Consider the following 21986-nt stretch of genomic DNA (forward strand, 5'->3'; position numbering starts at 1 on the left):
GAGATGTGCCATAAACTAGCAGGAATGTAGTAATTTTTAGGAAATGACCACACTTAAAGTACTAATCATTGCTGATCATTGTATCCTGCTGTGTCTCCTTAAGTTAGATTATCAGGAAAAGAGCATGTTTCGATATATGAACTAATCTAGTTATATTATATCATATGCGTAAGGACTGGTTTAATGGTTAACAGCATTTCATTACAACTGTACTAGTTGTTGTTTTTTTGTGATTTTGTTCTGTCGTTGACTATAAATTACGGATATTTTACGGTATTCCGATTCCGATTTTCTCTTTTAATATCAGTTCACGATTAACTCCCTTGTGTTGTCTGCAAAATGGACTTTGAAATGGGAAATAAATGCTGAATGAGGAAATGTTAGGAAAAGAAAACATTTACAAACATTATGCTTCTTAAAGTTGGCCTTGTTTGCGTTGTTTGTCTTGTTGTCTTCATTCAAGTGATGCACTGTCATGCAGTTGATCCTGATGTATTTCGCAACATTGTAAGAATTTGTTTATATTATAACCAAAAAGTTAAACCTGTGTTTATTTACACTCACTAGCATTCAAAGCTGTGATTGATTGATAGATAGATTGTTGGTTCTTAATGTCCAGTGGCAAATATATCATTTCAAGGACGATCAAAGTTCCGGCTTGCACACCGATTTAGCCTATTCTACCGTAGTCTAAGATGGTTCATCTTGTCAGTTCGTTAGGTATTTGTGTTTGAATCCGGGTCCGTTCGCGCCCATTCACGTTCGCACCCACTCATGTTCGCCCCCTTTCACTTTCGCACCCCACATGTTCGCATCCAAAGTCCGTTCACACCCTACATGTTCGCGCCCAATTTTAATTGGTTTTGTGTCTAATAACTTTGTAACCAAGTTTTGGCAAGTAGTATTCTTAAAAGTATAATTGATTTAATTGTCTCAAAATAAAGCGAGACAGCATTTTTAATGTGTTGAATAAATTTTTTATCAAGTTTTTGAGAGTGTATTGTTAAAAAATAACATTCCTTTCTAATTAAAGCGGGATTCTGTCAACGTTTTATTTTGTGCTGAATAACACTTAATCATGTTTTGTTTAGTGCATTGCCTATAACTTTGTTTCATTGACTTGTTTCAAAATAAAGGGAGATTCTGACTACGTTTTTTTGTGTGTTGAATAAATTTTATCATGTTTTGGTTTTTATAATAGTGTATTGCCATATTTTATTACTTCATTGTTTCAGATCAAAGGAACCAAGCTGTTAAAAACAATTATCTTTTGTGTTCTGTATTTAAAATATTCAATCTTTTTACTCATACCAAGCTATAAATACATTCAGTAGTTACATCAAAGCAATTGAAAACAACAATCATGATTTTCATATTATTCAACTGGAATTTGAATTAAAATTGGGCGCGAACGTGTAGAGTGCGAACGAACCTTGGGTGCGAACGTGCGAGGTGCGAACGTGTAGGGTGCGAAAGTATATTGGGCGCGAACGGACCTGATACCTTTGTGTTTGAACTTAACACACGGGGAAACTTCGCATTGATGTCACTATGGTACTTCTGGCGTAGAAAAACAGTGCAAAATATGTTTTTTCTGCACTTTTGAATAAAAAAACATTTCTAAAGGTAAGTTTTCATTGTTGTTCTCAATTATTGCCAAAAAATGCCAATTTTCTAATGCCCGTTTCAATCCCAACTTCCGAATATTTAAAAACATTCTAGAACTTCACAAAATCCCATTTCCAGCCTCCATTGCTTTGTATACATTCCATTCAGCGTCATCAATCTTGTGGAAGGCAATACAGGTCAAGCAAATCGTATTTTTAGGAATTTAAAAATGACATGCTCCTTACCTCTTTCTCGATTTTCCAGCGAAAAAAGCTGAACCAAAATGAAAGGAAAACTATATGAAAAAACGATGTCCATGCCATAATTTTGAACAGGCAAATAGAGTTGGTTAATAAGAAACAATTTACATTTATTTTTCATAGAATTTTCTTTTTATTCATTATAAAAAGATCGATATTCTGACCATCATGACTGTAGGTAAATATTCATACAAAATTCCCTTGATGTCAAAAGGGATGGCAAAAAAAGAGTTTTCCTGTTGAATAGAACCCAGAACTATTGCAAACTATTTTGAAGCAATATCCCAGAAAGAAATAACGTAAATTGCCGTAGACTGAAAAATCCCCTAATTGACAGTAGAGCAATTTGATTGGATATAACGAATTGACATCACATGATTTTTACGCCATTGAAATTTTAATGTAAACAAACAAGGTCAGAAGGTTCCGTATGGGACATCATCGTACATTTAGTTACTGACAAACAATTACGAGTTATCAAGCTTGCCAATGCATGGTTATAAAAAATTAAAGCTAAGTCTACAGAAAAAATAAGAAAAAAATAGCCTTAGTATAACGACTTATCATTACACCTGGATATAATAGTCCTAATATGAGGCAGGAATTACCCGTGAATGGGGACAAAGTCTATGATTTTTTTTTTTAAATCAACAATGTTAAAAAGAGAGATGGAAATAACTTAACGTTTCCGATTTTGGTTCTGTTGTTAGGGATTTTAGTTGTGGCGTTATTTAAGTTATGACGTCATATTCAATGTAAACAAAGAAACGCTGTCATCAGGTAACGTTTTTTTAATAACAAACATTTTTTTTTAAATGAATTAGTATTTAAGTCCCTTTCTTTAGACTGATAAATATACATTTTATTCAAAGTCTCATGTTAACAAGACTGGAAACATAAGTAGATTACGGTGCAGATCCGGAAATTCAAAAACACGACAAAAAAAATTTGAACGATTTTGAGTTCATTAGTACAATAAAAAATTCGGGAAATTTTTTAGTTGTGACGTTATTTAAGTTATGACGTCATATTCAATGTAAATAAAGAAACGCTGTCATCAGGTAACGTTTTTTTAATAACAAACATTTTTTTTTAAATGAATTAGTATTTAAGTCCCTTTCTTTAGACTGATAAATATACATTTTATTCAAAGTCTCATGTTAACAAGACTGGAAACATAAGTAGATTACGGTGCAGATCCGGAAATTCAAAAACACGACAAAATTTTTTATATTATTGAATTTTCTACTGTTTTAGGGGACTTCAGAATTTTGATGTCATAAAACAAAATATCAGATGCCACAATGGAAAAGTGATTGTTGTATGATGTCAAAAGTTCAAGTGGCCAGGTCAGCCAGGTTTTGCATAAAGCCTGGCCGTGAATGAGACTTTAAATGTACACATCATTTACATTCAAAGTTTTCGAACTGATATTTTTATGGCCCCGCCACTAAGTGGTCGGGGACATATTGTTTTACCCTTTATATCCGAAATTCTGTAGTTCCCTCATTCTGTCATTCAGCAACAAACCATTATACAGAGGTTTTTTTCAAAACTGCTTCAGATATTGGGCTGTTCTATGGAATGCAAGTTCTCCATGATGAGTTACAGATCAAGTTTAAGTTTCGTTCCGTTTAGCTAATTTTTGCCAAAATAACGGGCTTTGGACTTTGATAAGTTGTTGAAATCACAGTTCTACAAAAATCTTGATTTATTTGCCACAAAGTCCTCTTTTTCATGTTTTTCAAATGCAATGAAACAGAAAAAAAAAATGCTTTGCATCAAGTTTCCCCTTGAAATATGTACTAAATGGCCTATCTCTATTATTCATTATATCTGTAGTTTTGATACAATTGAGGTTTGAAAAATTCGTACAAAAATGACTACAGAAGGGTACATAAACCTTAAGTAAAAAGAAAATATTCAACAAAAACAAATATTTGAAATTTTTTGAAACTCTAAGTAGGCATTAATATAGTTATTAGAAAGGCCCCCAGGATTATAACACTTTAATGAAGTGGCAGTTTAATTACAGGAAGTTGATAACAAAACAAAAATATGTTCAAAATGGCGATTTTGAAAGTCGATCTCAACGAAATGACCGAAATTATTACGGTTGAAAAATAAAATTTGACCTAAATCCCAATTAAAAGTTTAGGACATTATAGTTTCAGTTTAGGACATGACTGGCAGATATGACCGTTTCCGGACCCTTGCAACAAATCACTTATTTTTTTATTTAAATAAACAGTCATATATATACATGTATTAATTGCCATCTGTCCCAAAACTTGCTGATTTTAGGAAAGAACTGGACTGATTGTGTATTGCAATTTTACAATGCAATATGGCAGTAAGCAGTTAATTTATTGTAACAATGACATCACTATTTGACTAAAGTAATTAGATTACATATAACTCAATACAATTATTTCTAAATTTAGCAAAATTTAAAAACTGATTAATTGGTCAGTTATCTGTTAAGTATATTTTAAAAAACATTTTTTTTTTTTAAATTTATGCAGGATAAATACAGAGCAAAAAAGTGAATTTATCAGGAAAATTACCTTTCTACATCAATTTAGTGAGTATAAAAAAACTGTATTTTAAGGACTGTTTGTTTCAGACACAGCTGATCACAAGTAAAGGCTATCCTTGTCAAGATCACACAGTAACCACAGCTGATGGCTTTATTCTGGGGATACAGAGAATACCACATGGAGCTCATGGTCGAGTAGGAAATGGACCAAGGCCTGTAGTGTATTTACAACATGGATTGCTTTGTGACTCTACTTTGTGGGTTACAAATATTGTAAAAGACAGTTTAGGTACTTTTAATTCCTTTCTTTACTTCATTTAAGTCATAGCAAGTGGGTCTCATTGGGGTCTAAGCGTGATGCAGGATTGGTGATTTTTTGTAAGCTTGACACATGAATGTCAAATTATTGTGTCATAAAAACGGGAAATGAAGTCTTGCAGGACCTTGGAAATGACAAAAAAATGAGAATTTCTTACGTACATAGTGTGAGCTGGATATGGGAATCTGACAAAACAGTAAGTGGGATCCAGGATCGGAACCCACCGAATGAGACCCCCCCATTCCTTTTTCATTATTATTTATAAGTGCTAACCATGTCTGTTGATGAGTCATTCTGATTATCAAATTATCAAACAGTTGTCCAGACTTTGATATTTAAACTTTAAATCTTTCTTATTTCAGATTCTTTAATCATCAGATTTAAGGCATGTTTCACATGTCATGGACTAGCACAAGTATGCTTGAATCAAAATATATAAAAAAAAAATCTCAGAAAATGACAAATCATTTATATATTAGATTAATGTTATACAATATTTTCAGCTTTTTTGCTAGCAGATGCTGGATTTGATGTTTGGCTGGGCAATTCTCGTGGAAACACCTATTCCAGAAGGCACAAGACACTATCTCCTAAAAATCCAAAGTTTTGGGATTGGAGGTAAATAAACTGCAAAATTGTGAAATCATTATAACAATAAAAATACAAGTTATGTCTCACCTACACCAAGTGTCAAAGAATGCAAGATATAGGATGAGGAGCAACATGTTAACAGCACCTCAATTTTGGCAAAAGCAATTAACAAAATGCTGATAACAGTCAACAAAGTAGGTTAAAAACAGTTTAAAACAGCTTTAATTTATCTCAGATAACAGTTAACAACACCTTGAAAATGGCCATCTAAATAAAAAAATGAGAAAAAAGAAACACTTATGACCCTTATTAAATGTTTTAATGGTAACAAACCTTAAGTATTCTTATGTTGTACTGTTATACCACTGTCCCAGGTTAGGGGAGGGTTGGGATCCCACTAACATGTTTAACCCCGCCACATTATTTATGTATGTGCCTGTCCCAATTCAGGAGCCTGTATATTCAGTGGTTGTCGTTTGTTTATGTGTTACATATTTTTTTTCATTCATTTTTTTTCATAAATAAGGCCGTTAGTTTTCTCGTTTGAATTGTTTCACATTGTCTTATCAGGGCCTTTTGAAGCTGACTATGCGGTATGGGCTTTGCTCATTGTTGAAGGCTGTATGTTGACCTATAGTTGTTAATGTCTGTGTCATTTTTGTCTTTTGTGGATAGAAGTCTCATTGGCAATCATACTACATCTTCTTTTTTATACTTACCCTTATCCGAAACAATAGTGTCACATCACAACATAGAAACACACATTGAATGGCTCAACTCAATCATAAAACATATTAACACAAGTGAACAATTTATAGATCTAATTCTCACATTGTTACCGGATCTTTAAAAATATAAATGATACATATTTTTTAGATATTCTAATGCATACCAAATTTCATAAAGATCTGAAAGACTGACCAATTACATAAACATCGCCCACCTGAATATGGATTATCATGAAGTGCAAAAATAAACTGTTGATGATTATACTTAATGTTTTCACTCACAAATAAATTAATTTTAAAAACTTTCAGTTGGGATGAAATGGCCAAATATGATATTCCAGCAGCCATTGATTATATCATAAATACAACAGGCCAACAACAATTGTATTATATTGGACATTCCCAAGGAACTCTCATTGGTTTCTCAGCCTTTTCACAGAATCAACAAATTGCTAAAAAGGTAATAAATAATAGAAAGCAAAAAAATTAGTCAAGGAAATGAAGTATAGTTACGCAATTATGTAAAATAAGAAGATGTGTTATGATTGTCAATGAGACAACTCTCCACCAAAGACTAAATTTACATAGAAGTTAACAACTGTAGGTCACTATAATGCCTTCAACAATGAGCAAAACTCATACTGCACGGTTAGCTATAAAAGGTCCCGAAATGATGAATTTATTAAAAACAATTCAAATGAGAAAGCAAACTGCCTAATTTATGTACCAAACAATGAACGAAAAACAAATAAGATACACAGCAACAAACAACAACTTCCACAACATAAGTTAATATCAATTTAATGTACTTCACTGCTCTAACAGAGAGGGAACTTTAACAAGCGGATGTAAGCCTTAAACTAAACCTTGTTCAAAATTAACTTATTGCGTCTTTAATAGATAATTATTATGCTAAATGGACCTTTAATTTTTAGACAAGATCTAGCTTTAAAGGCCATGTTAACTTTTGTCATCACTAAGTGTCGTCAAGTAAACTTCGCTACATTGAAGAACCATTGGTGGCCTTCGGCTGATGTTTGCTTTATGGTCGGGTTGTTGTCGCTTTGACACATTCCCCATTTCCTTTCTCAATTTAATTTACATAAAATCTTGAAACATCTATTCCAATTAAGAGGAAATTGTTATGATTGATTCACGGAGGGTCATGTGTACAAATAATCCTTGTTGACTTCCAATAAGCTGTAAAGCATGGCCACCAATGACTATCTTTGAGTCTGATGTGGCCATTTACAAAATCTCCACTGAAAGTACATGGAAACTTTTTTTTGTTTTAGGTATTAAGGATTGAAAGACATTTTATTTTACAAAAAAACAATCTTTATTTGATATTTAATAGCTGGCAGACAAGCTGACATTTGTAGCACATATTGAAATCTTATGGCAAATCACATTTGCTAATACGTTATAGCAATATTGCGTCTAGGTAACATCCATCTTTCCTGGTTGTATCCAAGAATGATGCAATGTTTTTATTATTGGGGAAAATGCTGGAACTTGTTTTGCTCAAATAATAACATTTTGATTTTTATAACATTATTTCTAGGCAACATTTCATAATATCTTTATAATTGTAACTCACTTGTTTGTCCATTATTCAACAGTTAAAAAAAACATGTATGCAAAAATTTCTGAATTTACTGAATTTTTTTCTTCTTCAGGTGAAGCTTTTTATAGCATTAGCACCAGTAGCCTATTTAGGACATACTGAAACTCCACTGAAGATACTGGCTCATTGGCCTGCACAGGTTGGCAAATAAGTTCAATACAAATGTTTTTATTTTAATACTATAAAACATTCAAGACTTAAATTTACACATTGGTCTGTAGATTTAAGCCGTTAACAGTAAAGTTATTTGAATAAAAAGCTGGGGATATCACAGGTCCATTCAAAACTCATAAGGTGAATGGAAACTGACAAGATTCTTGGCAAAAGAGGATAGAGAACTTAAAATAAACATCACAAAAAGTGCATAGAAAACTGTAGGCTGAGCACCCACAAAAAATTAGGGATGATTTCAGGTGCTCCAGAGAGGTAAGTAGATCTTGCTCCACTAGTAGCACCCACCATATTGCCCATGGTAAGTACAAATTCAGTTATCAGTAATCTGGCATTCCCAAATCTTATCCTCTCTCAGGGTTTTATACATGTATACTCATATATTAAAAAAAAAACATATGTTTTTATGTGTATTGCCATACCTGAATCGTGAAACTATATTGTTCATGGCCATATTATAAAAAAAAAAAAATATTTTATAGGTGTACTTTGATGTATTTGGAGACAAGGATTTTCTGCCTTCTAATTGGTTCTTCAAGTTGATGGCTTTAACAGCTTGTAGAGACAAATTGACCCTACCAATCTGTACCAATGTATTATTCCTGCTCTGTGGTTATGATTACAAAAATCTAAATCAGGTATATAGTAAAATTTGCAAGTCAGGAAAATGACAGCTAATATCCATTCGTTTCATGTGTTTGAGCTTTTGATTTTGCCATATGTTTAGAGACTTCCATTATGAATTTTCCTCTAAGATCAGTATTATTTATTTTTTTAAATCTTTTTTGCACATGATTACCTATATGTTTCACTTCATTTGGATGGTGGGTCTTATATTATAAGGTGTAATGCTTCATAATACTTCACATAAGGAAAAAAACCCAGGCGAGATGAATGTTGATTTAAAAAAAATCCTGCTTGCAAGATTTAGCTGTCAGTTTCTGTCTGAAGTTTATAGATCATAGGGGAAGGACTGAAAGTCAATTTGATCTTTTGTAAACCATCAGCAGGTATTTTAAATTTTTCAAACAACTTCCAAAACCACTGATCATTATTATTAGACTTCATATGAATGTTCCTAAGTGTATCTTTATTATAGGATTTTAGGTTATTCCTAGGAGAGAGCTATTTTGGGAGGGTTATAATTTTTTTGTATCTCTCATAGTCATATATATTTATCTTTGATAATATTTAGCATTTTCACCCATTTAATTGATTCAGGCTCCATGAAACATAGTTTTGAAACTTTCATGACAATTTTGATGAAAAAATTGAAAAAAAATATCTTATTGTAACATTGATATTATTGTGTAACTTTTCAGTCCAGACTACCAGTATATGTAAGCCATAGTCCAGCAGGTACATCTGTCAAAAATATGATACATTATTCACAGGTATGAGTTAAGTGTTTTAAATATAAAAAAGAAGATGTGGTATGATTGCCAATGAGAAAACTTTTCACATACAAGAGACAAAATGACATAGAAATTAACAACTATAGGTCACCGTACAGCTTCAACAATGTCTCATAAATAGGTGATTGAAATTTGAAACATTTCAATGACAGTCCAATAAAGATATTAACTAGTCATTATTACCACCTTAGGTTAAGAGCAACACAATTATACTAAATACATTAGTAGAATAAAACATTTCTTTGTTCAACATTAACTTGGTTTATGTTGTTTGAAAATTAAGATTACTAACAACAAATGGAAGTTTTTAACGACCTTGACTGGCTATACAGCCCTTGCATGGTCGGCCAAGATTACTATTGGTCTGGTCATTCTTCTTATACCCTGATCATTTTCCAAACTTCACAGTGCTTTTTTCTTTTCAACTTGATGTTCAAATATTCAAATGTGCACAGAATTTATATTTTCTTTTCAACTAAGCCAAGTGTTTGTATCAATGCTTAATTAGTTTAAAAAAAAATCATATGCATATTGTTTTAAAAATGGATTGTCCCTTCTTAAGGTTGTACCTAACACTACAGGGAGATAACTCTGTAAAATCAGCTGAACGTTTTAAAAACGTTCCGAGTTAATGGAATATTTAGCTTCTCAATGATCAAAATAAGTGTTTGTCAAACTGCTATATAATCAGTGTATTTTTTCTGATTAATTGGTTGGTTCAAATGTTTTGAAATTTTTATATTTTTGTCAAAAGGTCAAAGTAAATACTTTGTCAAAATTTTATGAAAATAAAATGAGTCAAACTTATTTTAGTGAAGGTGTTAGGTACCACCTTTATAAATATTTTATATGAACAACATTTCAGGCAATAAAGTCAGGAAAGTACCAGAAGTATGATTATGGCCCTGGTGAAAACAAACAGCACTATGGGCAGGTCAGAGAAGTAAAATTTTGATCTTAAAATGCCAACTTTCTCCATTCTTAACTGCAAATAAGATATTTGATACCAGAGGGACATTCAAACTCATAGATTGAAAATAAACTGACAACGCCATGGCTAAAAAAAGACAAAAAAAGACAAAACTGACAAATAATAGTACACAAGACACAACATAGAAAACTAAAGACTAAGCAACACGAACCCTACTAAGAACTGGGGTTGATCTCCGATGCTCAGGAAGGGTAAACAGACCCTGCACCACAATATAGCAACTGACAGACAATGATTCCTGTAAAGATTATTTGTTGCATTAACTGCCCAATTTAATGATACAGTTTTTGTCGAGCCTGCGACTTTTGTCGCAGAAAGCTCGACATAGGATAGTGATCCCTCGGTGGCATTGCGGTGTTACGGTAGCTCACTTTTTAAAAGCTTTATATTTAAAAAGGTGGGAGACATGGATGCTTCATACTTTGTATATGGATGCCTCATGTTACGAAGTTTCCGTCAGTCACATGTCCAATGTCCTTGACCTCATTTTCATGGTTCAGTGACTACTTGAAAAAAAAGTTAAGTTTTTTTGTAATGTTAAATTCTCTCTTATTATAAGTAAAAGGATTACTATATTTGGTATGTGCGTACCTTGCATGGTCCTCCTGCCCGTCAGACAGTTTTCACTTGACCTCAACCTCATTTCATGGATCAGTGAACAAGGTTAAGTTTTGGTGGTCAAAGTCCATATCTGAGATACTATAAGCAATAGGTCTAGTATATTCAGTGTATGGAATCACTGTAAGGTGTACATGTCCAACTGGCAGGTGTCATCTGACCTTGACCTCATTTTATTGGTTCAGTAGTTAACGTTAAGTTTTTGTGTTTTGGTCTGTTTTTAGCTCACCTGGCATGGCCATGTGAGCTTATGCCATCACTTGGCGTCGGTCGTCGTCCTTCGTCCGTCGTCCTCGTCGTTGTCTGTCGTCGTAAACTATTTCAAGAATCTTCTCCTCTGAAACTACTAGGCCAAATACTTCCAAACTTGAACTGTATGTTACTTAGGGTATCTAGTTTATAAATTGTATCCGAAGTTTTGATCTATCAACAAACATGGTTGCCATTGCAAAAAATAGAACATGGGGGTCAAATGCAGTTTTTGGCTTATATCTCAAAAACGAAAGCATTTAGAGGAAATCTGACATGGGTTAAAAATGTTCATTAGATCAAGATCTATCAGCCCTGAAATTTTCAGATGAATCAAACAACCCATTGATGGGTTGCTGCCACTTAATTGGTAATTTTAAGGAAATTTTGCAGTTTTTGGTCATTATTTTGAATATTATTATAGATAAAGATAAACTGTAAACAGCAAAAATGATCAGCAAAGTAAGATCTACAAATAAGTTAATATGACCAAAATAGTCAATTGACCCCTTAAGGGGTTATTGTCCTTTAATGACAATTTTTCACAATTTGTTCATCATATTTGCTAACTTTAAAAAATCTTCTCCTCTAAAACTACTCAACCAAATTCAACCAAACTTCAACTGAATGATCAGTAGGGTGTATAAAATAAAGTTTGTGTTTTATTTCTTATTTCGTCAAAAAACATGGCCGTCATGGCTAAAGATAGAACACAGGTTAAAATGCAGTTTTTGGCTTATATCTCAAAAACTTCAGCATTTAGAGCAAATAAGACAAGAAGTTAAAGTATTTCTTAGGTCAATTTCTACCTGTCCTGAAATTTTCAGCCGAATCGGGTAACTGGTTTTGCAGTTTTTGGTTATTATCTTGAATATTATTATAGATACAGATAAACTGTTTATAGCAAAAATGTTAAGCAAAGTAATATCTACAAATAAGTCAATTTGACCAAAATTGTCAATTGACCCCTTAAGGAGTTATTACCCTTTAAAGACTTTTTTCACAATTTGTTCATCATGTTGACTTACTTTAAAAAATCTTCTCCTTTGAAACTGCTGTATCAATTTCAGTATACACTTTATATTATATTTCCATGTATGCCAAGAAACATAGCTCCTATGGCTAAAATAAAACATAGGAAAACATGATTTTTTTTTTTTTGCTTTTGAAGAAAATAGGACGATTCAAAGAACATTTAAATAAATTGAAAAGCCAAAATAATCATTGATGAGATTTAACCCAAAAAAATAAGGTGAGCGATTCAGGCTCTTGAGAGCCTCTTGTTCTTATACTGTATGCAATAGGTCTTCTATATTTTGTGTATGGAATGGTTGTAAGGTGTACAGATCTACCTGGCAATTGTCATATGACCTTGACCTCATTTTCATGGTTCATTGGTCAAAGTTAAGTTTTTGAGTTTTGGCTTTTTTTCCCTAATATATGCAATAGGTCAACTATATTTGGTGTATAGAAATATTTCATGATCTACATGTCGGTGCACAGGTTTTATTTTACCTTGACCCTTTTTACGGTTCATTGCTCAGTGTTAAGCTTTTGTGTTTTGGTCTGTTTTTCTTAAACTTTAAGCAATAAGTCAAATTTATTTGTTGTATGGAAGAATTGTTAGCTGTACATGCCTACCTGGCATGGTTCATCTGACCTTGACCTCATTTTCATGGTTCAAAGGTCAATGTTTAGTTTCTTGGTTTATGTTAAGTTTATGTGACAGTTGTAATAAAGCTTTATTATTAGGACTATCAACATAATATCAATGATTAGTAAAGAAGGTGAGACATTTCAGTGTGTGCACTCTTGTTTGTCTTCACATAAAAAATACTCTGTCCCAACCCTTTTATAACTGATGCTACAACTGCCTCAATTGTATAAGCTTTCGCAACTGTGTCCCATTTATTGAATATTTTCTTTTTTATGCCCCACCTACGATAGTAGAGGGGCATTATGTTTTCTGGTCTGTGCATCAGTTCGTCCTGCTCAGGTTAAAGTTTTTAGTCAAGGTAGTTTTTGATGAAGTTGAAGTTCAATCAACTTGAAACTTACTACACTTGTTCCCCATGATATGATCTTTCTAATTTTAATGCCAAATTATAGTTTTGACCCCAATTTCATGGTCCACTGAACATAGAAAATGATAGTGCGAAGCTCAGGTTAAAGTTTTTGGTCAAGGTAGTTTTTGATGAAGTTAAAGTCCAATCAACTTGAAACTTAGTATACATGTTCCCTATGATATGATCTTTCTAAATTTAATTCCAAATTAAAGTATTGACCCCAATTTTACTGTCCACTGAACATGGAAAGTTATAGTGTGAGTGGGGCATCCGTGTACTATGGACACATTCTTGTTCGTGTCTAAAAATAATGGTTTTGCACAATTTGGAGAATATACCAATTATGAGTCAAAAATAAATTATGTATCTGATACACATATTTTATTCATGTATTTTACATAATATCAGGAACATAAAAATGGAAGGGACTTGACATTACCTAATTGTAGCCAATTTTATCTTCAGTTCATAGGTAATTAAGATATGATATGTAAAGGGACATTTGTTATAAACGTACTCACTATAATCCTAATAATTTCTAATTATATCGTTAAAATGTCATTCAAACTAGTTTTATAGTCATGATAGTGATTCCAGTGTATCAAAATTGTATAAAGCCACTTCAAATTTGTTATAATTGCATTCATTTTATCACAGAATGGTACAGAACACAAACAGGGTAATAAAAAAAATGGTGCTGATTGCATTCCAAAATTAAAAATCATTAGAAAACATGTAAAAAAAATCACACTTATTTTCGTCATTTTATAGGACAAAATATAGCTACTTTATGATAAAACTTGTATTTATTTACAATTAGAATTGTGGTTTATTTATTGAGCAGTTCTGATAGTTTTTAAGTCAGACACTACCAAAATCCATTAATCTAGATTTTCCATGAAGTCCGAGATTTTATCAGTTTTATACAAAAAAGCCAAATTGACTCATTTCCCATTAGATATACTGTTCCAAGATGATATATACATGTGATTGAATTATTAATTTTATTTCAGTTAACACCACCTCAGTATGATGTACGTAACATGAAGACACCTGTACTTTTGTATTCAGCAGTGAATGATTGGTTGGCCGATCCAAAGGTACACATTATTCACTTTGGTAACATGGATTAATACATATACTGTTTATTCTACATTAAGTAAAGAAAGTAATCTATTGAGTTTCACTCTCTTTCTCTTCTCAAAGTTTCTGTTAAATAGATACTCTTACATATAGTTAAAGACATTAAATATACCTTATCACTATTCTTTCTATTCTGGGTAAGTTGATTAAAGTACACAACTTGTAACAAACCAGAACAAGAATATGTCTCCATGCATGCATAGGACACCATGCCCCAACTTTTAAATTTCCATATTCAGTAAAAGGGCAATCTAAGTCAAAACCCAAACTTGGCATAACCTTTTAAAAGATCACATTGTAATGAACATGTTTATAAAAATGTATAAACAAACAAATTGTAAGTCACAGACCCGAAAACAAAATGCTCCTTATGATTGCATTATAAACTGTTTACCAGCTGTAGAAAAAATTGTATATGTACTACTTTGTTACAATGATAATTACATTAGATGTATGTTTCATTATTATACGTTATTCTGATTAGCTAACTGGGTTATTCCTTAATCAACTTCATTACACAATAAAATTTATCATTCATAATGACACAAGGTCCCACAAAAAGGGCACAGGTAAATTAAATAAAAACTTAATAAAAATCATGTTTTCAACCCTAGCTAGATAATGTTTTATAATTATTGAATGCTTCTTTTTGTAACTTCATAGGGTTGTAACAGTGTTTGAAATGTACTTCGGTCAACACTTTTATACCCCAATGAAATTACAAAAAGAAGCATTCAATTCTTAAATAAGATATACATCTTATGATCAATATAAACTTGATTTTGGTTTTTTTCTGTATTTTTAGGATGTGTCATACTTGAAAACTCAACTACACAACAGATACAACAGTACAGAAATTCCTAAGTGGAATCATTTAGACTTTGCTTGGGGGATTGATGCTGGGAAAATACTGTATAGTCAACTCATACAAATTCTGAAAAATTAATAGTTTCATCAGAAATATATTAGATGTCTCTTAGTTTTTTTAAAGTCAGTCAGAAAAAGCATTATTTTTTAGTCAGTATTTCTGTTGTACTAAAATCAATCAGTTATCTGGTCTTTTTTCCTTATATTTGTAGATTTTATAATTTCAGAAATTAATTGAGTGCATTTGTTATTGAGATTTTTCAATACATCAGCAATGACACACAGAACTAGTTTGCATTTCTCTCTGACTGACAGACGACAGACTTTCTTTTTTTTTGCAAAATAACAGCATTTAGACTTAGAACATTCCATGAAAGATGTACTAGTCTGGACTTTTTATTGTAATGTCTACAGATCTGATTTTTGGTACATGAGTGTATCATGTGTATACTGTATATTTATGACCTATGATTTGAGTGTGCCTTTTCCTTGGGTTGACTGCTTTTTAGCTCACCTGGCCCGAAGGGCCAAGTGAGCTTTTCCCATCACTTTGCGTCCGGCGTCCGTCGTCGTCCGTCGTCCGGCGTCCGTCGTCGTTGTTAACTTTTACAAAAATCTTCTCCTCTGAAACTACTGGGCCAAATCAAACCAAACTTGGCCACAATCATCATTGGGGTATCTAGTTCAAAAAATGTGTGGCGTGACCCGGTCAACCAACCAAGATGGCCGCCAGGGCTAAAAATAGAACATAGGGGTAAAATGCAGTTTTTGGCTTATAACTCAAAAACCAAAGCATTTAGAGCAAATCTGACATGGGGGTAAATATGTTTATCAGGTCAAGATCTATCTGCCCTGAAATTTTCAGATGAATCGGTCAATCGGTTGTTGGGTTGCTGCCCCTGAATTGGTAATTTTAAGGAAATTTTGCTGTTTTTGGTTTTTTATCTTGAATATTATTATAGATAGAGATAAACTGTAAACAGCAATAATGTTCAGCAAAGTAAGATCTACAAATAAGTCAACATGACCAAAATGGTCAGTTGACCTGTTTAGGAGTTATTGCCCTTTATAGTAAATTTTTAACCATTTTTCGTAAATTAAAGTAATCTTTTACAAAAATCTTCTCCTCTGAAACTACTGGGCCAAGTTAATCCAAACTTGGCCACAATCATCTTTGGTGTATCTAGTTTTAAAAATGTGTGGCGTGACCTGGTCAACCAACCAAGATGGCCGCCACGGCTAAAAATAGAACATAGGGGTAAAATGCAGTTTTTGGCTTATAACTCAAAAACCAAAACCTTTTGAGGAAATCTGACATGAGATAAAAATGTTTATCAGGTCAAGATCTATCTGCCCTGAAATTTTCAGATGAATCAGTCAATTGGTTGTTGGGTTGCTGCTCGTGAATCGGTAATTTTAAGGAAATTTTGCTGTTTTTGGTTTTTATCTTGAATATTATTATAGATAGAGATAAACTGTAAACAGCAATAATGTTCAACAAAGTATTATCTACAAATAAGTCAACATGACCAAAATGGTCAGTTGAACCGTTTAGGAGTTATTGCCCTTTATAGTCAATTTTTAACCATTTTTTCGTAAATCTTAGTTATCTTTACAAAAATCTTCTCCTCTGAAACTACTGGGCTAAATTAATCCAAACTTGGCAACAATCATCTTTGGGGTATCTAGTTTTAAAAATGTGTGGCGTGACCAGGTCAACCAACCAAGATGGCCACAAAGGCTGAAAATAGAACATAGGGGTAAAATGCAGTTTTTGGCTTATAACTCAAAACCAAAGCATTTAGAGCATTCTGACTTGGGGTGAATTTGTTTATCAGATCAATATCTATCTGCCCTGTAATTGGAAGATGAATCTGACAACCTGTTGTTGGGTTGCTGCCCGTGAATCGGTAATTTTAAGGAAATTTTGCTGTTTTTGGTTTTTATCTTGAATATTATTATAGATAGAGATAAACTGTAAACAGCAATAATGTTCAACAAAGTATTATCTACAAATAAGTCAACATGACCGAAATGGTCAGTTGACCCGTTTAGGAGTTATTGCCCTTTATAGTCAATTTTTAACCATTTTTTCGTAAATCTTAGTTGTCTTTATAAAAATCTTCTCCTCTGAAACTACTGGGCTAAATTAATCCAAACTTGGCAACAATCATCTTTGGGGTATCTTGTTTTAAAAATGTGTGGCGTGACCAGGTCAACCAACCAAGATGGCCACAAAGGCTAAAAATAGAACATAGGGGTAAAATGCAGTTTTTGGCTTATAACTCAAAACCAAAGCATTTAGAGCAATCTGACTTGGAGTGAATTTGTTTATCAGATCAATATCTATCTGCCCTGTAATTGGAAGATGAATCTGACAACCTGTTGTTGGGTTGCTGCCCGTGAATTGGTAATTTTAAGGAAATTTTGCTGTTTTTGGTTATTATCTTGAATATTATTATAGATAAAGATAAACTGTAAACAGCAATAATGTTCAGCAAAGTAGGATCTATAAATAAGTCAACATGACCGAAATGGTCAATTGACCCCCTAAGGAGTTATTGTCCTTTATAGTCAATTTTTAACAATTTTCATAAAATTTGTAAATTTTTAATTAACATTTCCACTGATACTACTGGGCCAATTTCATTATAGATAGAGATAATTGTAAGCAGCAAGACTGTTTAGTAAAGTAAGATTTAAAAACACATCACCATCAACATAACACAATTTTGTCATGAATCCATCTGTGTCCTTTGTTTAATATTCACATATACCAAGGTGAGCGACACAGGCTCTTTAGAGCCTCTAGTTTCACAATGAAGCTGCATGTGGGCGATTTGTGTCACCTGGTCACATCTTGTTTCATGCCTAGTCTTTCATGTTTGTTTTTTAATTGTGGAAACATTTTATAGATAATGTGCATTAATTTATATTGAAAGTATTATATACAAGATGATGCATATTTTGTTAGATGTAAATACATGTGGCATGGCCTTTTATAGAAGAGAATTAGATGCTGATACCAAATATAGTTTTTTATCAACCTGCTGACTTTTTAATGATTAGCCTTTTTTATACGACCGCAAATTTTGAAAAAATTTTTGTCGTATATTGCTATCACGTTGGCGTCGTCGTCGTCCGAATACTTTTAGTTTTCGCACTCTAACTTTAGTAAAAGTGAATAGAAATCTATGAAATTTTTACACAAGGTTTATGACCATAAAAGGAAGGCTGGTATTGATTTTGGGAGTTTTGGTCCCAACATTTTAGGAATTGGGGGCCAAAAAGGGCCCAAATAAGCATTTTCTTGGTTTTCGCACTATAACTTTAGTTTAAGTTAATAGAAATCTATGAAATTTTGACACAAGGTTTATAACCACAAAATAAAGGTTGGGATTGATTTTGGGAGTTTTATTTTCAACAGTTTAGGAATTAGGGGCCAAAAAAGGGCCCAAATAAGCATTATTCTTGGTTTTCGCACAATAACTTTAGTTAAAGTAAATAGAAATCAATGAAATTTAAACACAATGTTTATGACCACAAAAGGAAGGTTGGTATTGATTTTGGGAGTTTCGGTCCCAACAGTTTAGGAATTAGGGACCAAAAAGGGACCCAAATAAGCATTTTTCTTGGTTTTCGCACCATAGCGTTAGTATAAGTAAATAGAAATCTATGAAATTTAAACACAAGGTTTATGACTATAAAAGGAAGGTTGGTATTGATTTTGGAAGTTTTGGTCCCAACAGTTAAGGAAAAAGGGGCCCAAAGGGTCCAAAATTAAACTTTGTTTGATTTCATCAAAATTGAATAATTGGGGTTCTTTAATATGCCGAATCTAACTGTGTATGTAGATTCTTAATTTTTGGTCCCGTTTTCAAATTGGTCTACATTAAGGTCCAAAGGGTCCAAAATTAAACTTAGTTTGATTTTAACAAAAATTGAAACCTTGGGGTTCTTTGATATGCTGAATCTAAAAATGTACTTAGATTTTTGATTATTGGCCCAGTTTTCAAGTTGGCCCAAATCGGGGTCCAAAATTAAACATTGTTTGATTTCATCAAAAATTGAATAATTGGGGTTCTTTGATATGCCAAATCTAACTGTGTATGTAGATTCTTAATTTTTGGTCCTGTTTTAAAATTGGTCTAAATTAAAGTGCAAAGGGTCCAAAATTAAACTAAGTTTGATTTTAACAAAAATTGAATCGGTTGGGTTCTTTGATATGCTGAATCTAAACATGTACTTAGATTTTTGATTATGGGCCCAGTTTTCAAGTTGGTCCAAATCAGGATCTAAAATTATTATATTAAGTATTGTGCAATAGCAAGTCTTTTCAATTGCACAGTATTGTTTTTTTTAATTCAGAGTTATCTTTCTTTGTCCAGTATAGTAAGCAAGAAATATCTGCAAGAATTTTTTTTAATTAGAGTTATCTTTCTTTGTCCAGAATCAACTTAAATCTTTGTTATATACAATATACAATGTATATTCACTTTTTACTACCAACTGATAAATTTAAATAATCTTTACCATTCAGTGATAACAAGCAGTTTTTTTACATCATGTATTTAAATGAGTAGTAATTGTTGCAAACTCCATTAGAATATTTTAATTGAAATTAGTTTTGGAATAAGGGAAAGGGGGATGTGAATAAAAAATTGGGTTAAATTTTTCTCATTTGAAATTTCATAAATAAAAAGAAAATTTCTTCAAACATTTTTTTGAGAGGATTAATATTCAACAGCATAGTGAATTGCTCTAAGAGAAAACAAAAATTTTAAGTTCATTTGAATACATTCATTCTGTGTCAGAAACCTATGCTGTGTCAACTATTTAATCACAATCCAAATTTAGAGCGGAATCCAGCTTGAATGTTGTGTCCATACTTACCCCAACCGTTCAGGGTTCAACCTCTGCGGTCGTATAAAGCTACGCCCTGCGGAGCATCTGGTTATATATTTTTATTGTATTGACCAACAATTTATGTAAATATTTTTAAAATGAGAATTTGTTATGTTTATTTTTGTGTCAAGTCTTGCCATAATGATTTTTATTGATGTATATAGTTGTCCTTCTTGTTATTGTTGATATGATATGTACTTTTGAATTCTTTTTTCAATTGCATTTGATCTCATTATTGTTATATTATACCCTCAGCCTATATATTGCATTTAAAGTTTCCCTTCCTCCTGTCTGCTTAACTGGTACTTCAAATAATATAATTCATATTTTGTCAGGCCGTTATAAGTTGTTATGAGTGAGGACTTTACGAATCTCTCAGATATATATCCAATTTTTTTGTAATATTTTGAATTATGATTGGAATATTCCAGTATAAGCATGACAATGCATGCATTATTATTTGAAACATTTATAAGGAGCTGCTAATAAATTGAAAGGTATTTTTATACTGCATTTAAAAATGGCTATATTATGATATACTATTGTCCCTTTTAGTACATTTCGTGATAAATCAAGCAAGCAAGACTACCTGTGTTGATTTGACTTTTTGTTTTTGTTTGGCATTCCATGGTCATTGGACATAAATTAAGAATTAGGCATTATTGGGGTGTAAATTCTTTAGATCCTATCCATTCCAGGTAATTTATTGATTTGTAGTGAGATTTATAAAATGATATGTGTTTGTTGTTTATTACCTTTCTTGTCTATAAGTATGTTACCAATCAGTTGAAGCTATCTGGGGCCCTGTCTTAACAATGTATTATGCATAAAACTTTTCAGTCATATTTTAACCATTGTAAACATTTAAAGCTTAGCATTTCTAGGTCTTTGTGATTTTTTTTTTTTTTTAGATTGGATCATAATCTATTAAATTTTCAAAGTGTTCAATTTCAAAACTTTGTTCTTCTTCCCTATAACTGATGCCCCTTGTTTTTGCATCACTTGACACAAATAGAAAGTGACTTTTTTCCCCAGGGGTGGACTAAATATCGATATGGTGTATTGATGAAGTAACTCCCATGTTTACTAAACCTTTACTAAAAAGTACTGAAAATTATGTTTATATTTTTTTATAACTAACAATGATTATACATGAACATGTATTTTCTGCATTAAAAATATATTTTGTTAATATGTTTGTTCTTAGCTCTTAATATAGCCCAAAAAAATATAAAGAGTAATATGTTTCCAATGTCACCGTGCCCCTCTTGTACTATCAATTTAAGTGTTCAGTAACCAATAAAGTTTTGCTCAAACCTTTGATTTAAAAAATTGATAGAACAGTTCACTTAAAAATGAGTATGTGTATTCATTTGAAGTTGATGTGACCATAACCGAGGAGGTTATATTAGAAGGAGAGTGAACACTCTGCTTGATACAAAATTAGCATCCCTCGGATAGCAGTTCGATCAGAGAAAAATTGTAAAATTATAAAGAAACCAACATGTTTATCACCCACTTGACAAGGCCCTCTGATGTACCAGGCTGTTACCGCGAGCAGTTCGGGCTATTAGAAAAATCACATATGTCACGTGATTGTTATCAGTGACTGGATCATTAAAGTTCAGGTGTATTTTCGGTAACAATGCAGTGTAAACACTGGTATAGGTGTTAATGATACGTAAAAAGATCTGACGCGCAATTTCAAAATCAATCGTTTGTCTATGGTGAAAAAAGATAAAGAAATGACAAATTTATGAGGGTTTAAAGGAAAGTTAGTGAGCAATTTTTATTCAACACTACATGGCTTTAAACAAAGATTTTCGCTTCACCTGTCAATTTCTGCGTATGAGAATTGGTAGGTAATAATCATAGAAAATAAACGAATA

General features: G+C 32.3%; 2 protein-coding genes across 2 annotated transcripts in view; one reads left to right on the forward strand and one right to left on the reverse strand.

The window, feature by feature from the left end:
* LOC134687367 (ras-related protein Rab-39B-like) overlaps nucleotides 1-21986 on the reverse strand; it is a 105247-nt gene that overhangs the window by 31715 nt on the left and 51546 nt on the right. The window lies entirely within an intron of this gene.
* Nucleotides 303-15693, forward strand: LOC134687362 (lysosomal acid lipase/cholesteryl ester hydrolase-like). Its single transcript, XM_063547600.1, has 10 exons — nucleotides 303-507; nucleotides 4495-4696; nucleotides 5230-5344; nucleotides 6355-6505; nucleotides 7725-7811; nucleotides 8326-8481; nucleotides 9166-9237; nucleotides 10124-10192; nucleotides 14196-14282; nucleotides 15131-15693. The coding sequence occupies exons 1-10, from the start codon at nucleotides 409-411 to the stop codon at nucleotides 15269-15271; spliced, it is 1179 nt and encodes a 392-aa protein (XP_063403670.1). The 5' UTR covers nucleotides 303-408; the 3' UTR covers nucleotides 15272-15693.

Source organism: Mytilus trossulus, chromosome 10 (assembly GCF_036588685.1).
Source record: "Mytilus trossulus isolate FHL-02 chromosome 10, PNRI_Mtr1.1.1.hap1, whole genome shotgun sequence".
Lineage (NCBI taxonomy): Eukaryota > Metazoa > Mollusca > Bivalvia > Mytilida > Mytilidae > Mytilus > Mytilus trossulus.